Below are 6,956 nucleotides of genomic sequence, written 5' to 3'. Positions count from 1 at the left end.
GCCACGTGCTTGCCCCCTTTCACAGTGGGCGGCGGCAGCAGTGGCCTGCTCATGCCACGTCCCGGCAGGTGCGCCGTGCAATTGTACCGACCCCCCCCCCCCCCTCGCCCAAGAGCGCTGCCGCCTGACAAAGATGCCACGTAAGCGTTGATTTCGGCGTTCACACAGCTCATTCATGAACGTTTGCATTTTCCAACGTCTACACATTGTTCAAGGAGCTCTTGCATTTTTTTCCTATAAATTGAAGCTTTGTGTTGTACTTCCTTTGCCACTGTGAAGTCCAAATCAAGACTTGTTTGCCCTTCTATCAAGCAATTTCGGTGACCACCTTTGAAGTTTGAGCTTTTTTTTTTCAAGCTTTTATTGATTGCACAATAGATTTATTCATAGCATACTAACACATTTGCTTCAATTGTGATGTGCAGGTGCAAATCAACAAGGTTTCGAAGGTACTTGCCAATTTCTTTGGCCCTCTTTGGCTTCTACATCCTCTACATGACAACTCTCCACCAAATGGCCTCTCACTCTTCCACCATACACCCTCTCTCTCTCTCCCTCTATCCGCCAAATGGCATTGCTCTCTCTCTCTCTCTCTCTCTCTCCACCATATGGCAAATCTCTCCATCATATGGCCTTTCCCTCTCTCCACCATGTGGCCTCTCTCTCTCTCTCTCTCCACCATATGCCCTCTCTTTGGCCTCTCTCTCTCCCATCTCTCCACCAAAGGCCTCTCTTTTTGATGCTTGTAATTTTGTTTGAAGGATAAATTTTTGATCATGACTAATTCTTTTTTGTTTTCTTTCAGGTACATTTTATGGACCCTACTCACTCTCAACCATTTGATTCTCAAATGGAGGATGACACACCTCTCTCCCAAATGTTTACATCGCCACCACAATACCCCTTCTCATCCGCACATTTTCCAATGCCTCCTCATGGCTTTACGGCCATGTTAACCTCTCCCTCTCCCGCCTCTCCCTTCTTCTTTAGACCCCCACCTCCAAATGTGGCTTTTAAGCCACCAAGTCCTCATCACGAACTATCAAAAAATTCACCTCCAAATCCAACAAAAGAAACTACACCATCACGAGCCAAAACTTCAAAGAAGCATGGGGCTGACCACAGGGACGAATTGCAAGAGTCTACTTCATCCAAGAGGCCAAGGGCATCCAAGAAGAAGGCGCCAGCAATTGACCTTACCGAAGACGACGACCTCGACAACAAAAGCAAAGGAAAATGGAAAGATTTTTGGGTGGATCAGCTAATCCACGTGCGAGGTGGCATGAGCCATGAATTTAGCAACCCTCAAAAACAGGGGGTTAATTTATGGGCAAAAGTGGCAGATAAACTATCTGCTACTTATCATGATTTTGACAAAGATAGCGAAGCATGTAGGAAGAAGTGGGCACATGTTTTAGGCCAATACAGGGTAGACAAAGCTCACAATAGTGTGTCTGGTAACAATAGAAAATACACTTGTAAATGGTTTGATGTCGTAGACGAATATTATCACAATAGAGCACAGGTAAAGAGTGTATCACATGCTAGCTCTGTGTCATGTAATGACCCCCTAGACACACAAATAGATGAGGAAAATGAGGAGGGGAAGCCACAAAACTCCACTGCCAAGGTTCAACCTACACCTCCATTAGGACGTCAGGGACCTGCCAAAATAGAGGACTCCTTGAATGAGATGGCCAACACAGGCCGTGCTCTACTTGATCATTTGAAGGAGTCTTCTATTCGTCAGGAGGCCACCGAAAACAAACGTTTGGATCTACTAGCTGCCCTCCATGCTACCATGGTCGAATTTTTGAATGCATCAAAATGATTTTGCAATGTTATTTATATCTTCTAGTGTGTTGGTGTGAAATGTTGTAAGCAATGAGAAATCTAAATAATGTGTGTTGCATATTTTTGCAGGTGGACATGGCCATCCCAAGAAGAATTGCATTGTTTTGTGCATGGTTATGCTTTCTTGCGATTACTGAGCTTCTATCACCACCCCCCATGAGTGATAAAGAGTCTATGTTACAAATGTGGTTGTACTTAGTTGAGTGTATGGGTCGATGTATGCATGCAAAAAAAAGTATAAATCGTTGGATAGGGCATACCCGTAGAAAAGCTTGGGCATATCCACGGGCCAAACATTTTCTTGAGCACTTCTTGCTAGGTTCTTACTCAGCAAGCATGTTCAAGAAACGCCTTCGCATTAGTAGAGAGACCTTCCAATACTTGTGTGGCAAACTTGCTCCACAATTGAAGAAAAAACGCATCAATATGCGTGAAACCTTGAGCATTGAGACTCGTGTATCTATTGCTTTGCATAGGCTAGCTAGTGGTACAACTTTGGAGGTCTTAGGTGACCTTTATGGATGTGCCACTAGCACAGCTTGTGGCATAGTCTTAGATTTTTGTAGAGCTTTCTTATCATCAGGCCTAAAAGATATGTATATCAAGTGGCCTTCTGGAGCTAGATTTGAGAAACTATCAAGAGACTTTGAGGCCATTAGAGGCATCCCTTATGTTGTAGGAGCTATCGATGGTTCGCACATTCCTATTATTGCACCGAGAGAGAACCATGAGGATTACTTTAATCGCAAAGGGTTTCATTCAATCCTTTTGCAATTAACGGTTGCATCAAATTGCTCAATTTGGGACTATGATGTGGGTTGGGCTGGCTCCACCCATGACTCTTTGAACTTCACAAGAAGTGAACTCGGGCGAAGATGTGTTAGGGGTTTGTTGGGCAATTATTGTTTGGTTGGCGATTGTGCTTATCCTGCACGACCATACATGTTGGTGCCCTTTAAGGGATGTAAGGAAGGCTTATCACACATGAAGTACTATTGGAACTTCATACAATCTAGCACTAGGATGCCTGTAGAGCGAGCATTTGGCATGTTGAAGGCAAGGTTTCGCATCTTGCTCAAAAGATGTGATATGGACCTTCACCACGTGCCTAGTCTTGTAGCTACATGTCTTGTCTTACATAATATTTGTATCCGTCATGGTGACTCTTTTGACATGGATTGGGTGCGTGAAGCAGAAGCGTGCTTACAACTTGGCAGTTCGATGGAAGAGGATCAAAGAACAGCAATAACTTCTATGGCCGAAATTCAAGCTATCCGTCCCCTCCAACCAGAAGATGCAATTCAACGAGCACAACAAGGGGACGACCGTGGAGGAAGAACCGCACAACATGATTTCGGATCTGGTGCTAAATGACGCAACAACATTGCAAGATCAATGTATAGGACACATTCAAAGAAACGAATTCAAGAATTCTTTGGTGATAATCTTTCCGATGCAGATACATCCTCATCTTCCTTTGAAGCTCAAGTTTCATGATTTGTAATAACTTCTCATCAGTATTGACTGACATTGGTGGACATAGTATTTTATTTCTTATTATGGTCTATAAGCCTTATAATCCTTTTCTCTCATTATGGTTAAACCTTGTTTGTTTTTTTGGTCTATAAGCATTGTAATCCTGGTCTCTCATTACAGTTAATTTTTATTGTGATTTGCTATTTTTTTGTTAGTTTTGACCTTCAAATTACCAAATCACTTTGTTTGCTTCCGCCGCCTCCGTGTGAATTCAAGGGGCGGCGGCAGTGTGAATACCATTCTACCGCCGTCTCCGTGTGAATTGAAGGGCGGCGGCAGGAGAAAAATGTAAAGTCTTCCACCCGGACAAGGAGTTCCACATCACTCACTTCCGCCGCCCCATTGTGAATCCGCCCTAAGTTTTGCCATCCAAATAAAGGGCTTGTCTTTTTACACGGAAATTCATAGAGAGAACGAGGAGGAGGAGGAGGAGAGAGATGGCTGGCCCTCAGTGCTGCGTGCCGGCCCCCCCTTCAGAGCATGCCTGCCTCGGAAAGGAGGACTGCTTCGGCCCTTTCACCTCCTACATCGCTGCTCCGTCCGCTTCTTCTCCCAAAGCTGCCGTCGTCCTCGTCTCGGATATCCTCGGTAGGGGCTCGCACCTCGACAATCCATTGGACCTTCTCCTCTTGGCTTGGCTTGATGTTTTGGCTACAAACGTGTTGTATTTACCTCGTATCGCTCCATGTTTGAGCATTTCTAACATCGTCTGCTCAGAATCTGCCGGCTGGTTTGGCCTGAACGATCAGGGAGCCTGATACATGAAGGAAACAGTCTTTTGAGAGTGACAATGCGACGGACATTATCTTCCTAGCTGTAGCTTGACATTTTGTTCGAACTGCGGCTAATAATCATCATATGAAGGAACTACGAATGATGCATTGAAAAACCATAAACAACTGTGCGGGAGCACAGATATGCCAGCTTTCGTTGTAAACTAATATATTGTGTTCCTATTGCATGTGCAGGATTCGAGCCTCCGCTTTTCAGGTACAAACAAGTCTTGCATTTTCTGTATGACATTGAGATGAAAATTCTGCAAGCATCAGTTGACATATCCGTGTGGTGTAATTTGAACATTACCATGAAAAGTGTAGCTTTACTCTGTTCAGATTGCCATCTGAGTGGACTTCTTACATCACCTTTCAACATTCTTCTATAAAGAAATCTTGTGATTGTTAATGCACTCTCTCCCGTTTGTGACCTGAATAGTACTTAGCATCTTGTTTCAGGAAGTTGGCGGATAAGATTGCAGTTGCAGGATACTATGTTGTTGTCCCAGATTATTTCAATAAAGATCCTTTTGTCCCAGCCAGTGATGGTGATCCGTTTGCTACATTTGGTGATTGGATCAAGAAACACCAGCCAGTATGTAGACACTCAACAATAAGGTGCCTATGTAGTTACAGTTTGATGTTTTTATCTCTGGTGCTATATCTGATGTGGTGATTTTGATGTTTATGTAGCTGGATGCGGTTGAAGGCACAAAGCAAGTTATAGACAGCCTTAAGAAGGAAGGGTTTTTGTCAGTTGGAGCTGTTGGCTTCTGCTGGGGAGGTAAGTTTGCTAACTGTGTTATGTCTTCTCCATGAACTTGTGATTAAAAAAAAGTTGATTTGGGTGTTTGTTTCACTAGTTTGGGGAGGGGAAAATGAGTGTACTTTTGAGGCTTACTGCATACATTTGATTACTGGTAGCATAGCCTTTGAAGTTCTTTTTGTTTGGCACTTGGGGATTTCATAAAAGAGAGAATTCAATGGCCCTGTTGTATTTTAGGAATTAAAAGCACCGTGCGTTGTTCTACTACAGTGATGATTGATTCCATCCTTTACGATTGAGGCTGTCAGACACTGTTTCTTACTGTGAATGCGATCTGGATTCCGGCTTGAACATATTTGTTCGTCTTCTTATACAGCAAAAGTAGTCGTGGAGCTAGCCAAGGAGCATGTCTTGAAAGCATCAGTACTTTGCCATCCTGCTTTGGTGACCGTTGAGGATATTCGAGGTAGAGCATAATGCAGTTTCCTGCTTTTACTCCTGCCTAAAACAGTATCATCATCCATTAATTCGACAGTGTTTTTTTGGGCTTGGTCAGATGTGAAAACTCCAATAGCAATTCTGGCAGCAGAAATCGATCAAGCAACTCCAATCACCCTTGCCAAACAGTTCATAGAGATACTGGAGTCAAAGACTGAGGTCATGGCTATCAAGATTATGTTTGATAGTCGTACGACATGAGTTTTCTGTGACTCTGATTGTATTGAAATGTGCAGGTGGAGAGTTTTGCTCATATATATCCAGGTGCGGTCCATGGCTGGATTATTCGCTATGATACAAATGATAAAACAGCTGTTGAAAAGGCAGAAGAGGTTCATGCCAAAATTCTTGAATGGGTCGGGAAGTTCCTACTGTAAATATTCACAGCAATAGAAAGGCTTACTCATCTAATTATAAGAAGATATTCACCTGAAGTGCTTATTTAATAATACTAATATTCATGAGCAGGTGTATTTTGAAGGGTTATTTGTATCCAATAAAACTTTGTTCCCCCAATCCCAACAGTTTAACCCTGTGATGAATATAACGTTACGATTGCATGCCTAAACCAAGCGGAGCAATAATAGCCCTGTAATGGATATCACTGCAATTGTCGACCCTAAACCAAGCGGAGACTCTTTGAAGCATTAACAAGTCAATGTGATTGTTCGGTAAGGTGGCCTTTGATTTGAAATGGTATTTATGAGAAGATCTCATGGACTTGGCTGCCTCCCTCCCAGCAGTGAGCTAGTGCATAACACCTTCAAATTGTGGAAGATTGGGTTACACGACCTTGTGTAGCTCCAAAGAGTGCCATTTGTCAGGGCAAAGACAATTTTGTTGGAATGTGTTTATTCACTTCAATCTCAAAGGACATCCATATGCATCAATGACTATGAAGGGTTTCATAATGCTAAACAAGGACGGCTAGAGGCTGATCAAGGAGGACTCATCAATAACTAGGACACAGCCTTCGATATAGGAATTAAGACGGAAGTCATGCAAAATAATGTCTGATCAATGTTCTAAAATGCAAGCCTTGATAGACTAAACAGGGTCCAATGTTCATGCAATCAAGAGCCTAAAGCTCTATACCTACATAAGTGGTTGCCTATCTCTGTTAAGATAAGGTGATGCTATACAAGGGTAACGGCAGATAAGTATGAACAGCCTTTAGTGGTTGCCTATCTGTGTTAAGATAAGGTGATTTCATGCAAGGATAACGGGAGATAAGTATGAACAGCCTTTGAGTGTCTTAGAGGAAAAATGCGAGCAGGAGGTTGAGTAACGAATGCACTAGTTTGAAAACAGATCCTGAACTTTTAATTAGATAAATGGGTTTGATAATTAAAGGGTCTTATTTTTCAAAGTCATGTAAAGTATTCTAATTTTAAGTAATTAAAGGGTCTTATTTTTCAAAGGCATGTAAAGTATTCCAATTTTAAGCATTAGTAGTTGGGTTTGATAATTAAAGGTTCTTATTTTTCAAAGGCATGTAAAGTATTCTAATGTAAAGCATTAGTAGTTGG

The 6,956-nt window shown here is 42.5% G+C and overlaps 2 protein-coding genes across 3 annotated transcripts; both read left to right on the top strand.

The window, feature by feature from the left end:
• Window positions 1–814: 814 nt before the first annotated feature.
• Window positions 815–1,831, top strand: LOC148031268 (uncharacterized). The gene has a single exon (XM_087685717.1). It carries the CDS (start codon window positions 815–817, stop codon window positions 1,829–1,831), a length of 1,017 nt encoding a protein of 338 aa, XP_087541843.1.
• Window positions 1,832–3,771: 1,940 nt separating this feature from the next.
• Window positions 3,772–5,905, top strand: LOC148031267 (endo-1,3;1,4-beta-D-glucanase-like). Of its 2 annotated transcripts, none has more exons than XM_087685715.1 (7): window positions 3,772–3,978; window positions 4,359–4,380; window positions 4,623–4,758; window positions 4,857–4,947; window positions 5,306–5,395; window positions 5,465–5,586; window positions 5,664–5,905. In XM_087685715.1, the coding sequence occupies exons 1-7, from the start codon at window positions 3,828–3,830 to the stop codon at window positions 5,802–5,804; spliced, it is 753 nt and encodes a 250-aa protein (XP_087541841.1). In that variant the 5' UTR covers window positions 3,772–3,827; the 3' UTR covers window positions 5,805–5,905. The 2 variants fall into 2 exon arrangements, with proteins under 2 accessions (XP_087541841.1, XP_087541842.1); XM_087685716.1 differs by having other exon boundaries at window positions 3,773–3,978; window positions 5,486–5,586.
• The last annotated feature ends 1,051 nt before the right edge of the window (window positions 5,906–6,956 follow it).

Source organism: Lygodium microphyllum, chromosome 9 (assembly GCF_053477565.2).
Source record: "Lygodium microphyllum isolate KBCC chromosome 9, Lygodium_microphyllum_v1.1.10, whole genome shotgun sequence".
In the NCBI taxonomy this organism is placed as follows: Eukaryota; Viridiplantae; Streptophyta; class Polypodiopsida; order Schizaeales; family Lygodiaceae; genus Lygodium; species Lygodium microphyllum.
The sequence above is the reverse complement of the archived record's forward strand: the minus strand, read 5'-3'. Positions and strand labels throughout refer to the sequence as shown.

What these genes read in the sequence shown, in the direction of transcription:
- LOC148031267 (XM_087685715.1), top strand. Translation starts at nt 3,828, where the DNA reads ATGGCTGGCCCTCAGTGCTGCGTGCCGGCCCCCCCTTCAGAGCATGCC. An exon ending in CCTCGTCTCGGATATCCTCG is followed by an intron (nt 3,979 to 4,358) that starts GTAGGGGCTCGC and finishes TTGCATGTGCAG; the next exon opens with GATTCGAGCCTCCGCTTTTC. An exon ending in TGTTGGCTTCTGCTGGGGAG is followed by an intron (nt 4,948 to 5,305) that starts GTAAGTTTGCTA and finishes CTTCTTATACAG; the next exon opens with CAAAAGTAGTCGTGGAGCTA.
- LOC148031268 (XM_087685717.1), top strand. Translation starts at nt 815, where the DNA reads ATGGACCCTACTCACTCTCAACCATTTGATTCTCAAATGGAGGATGAC.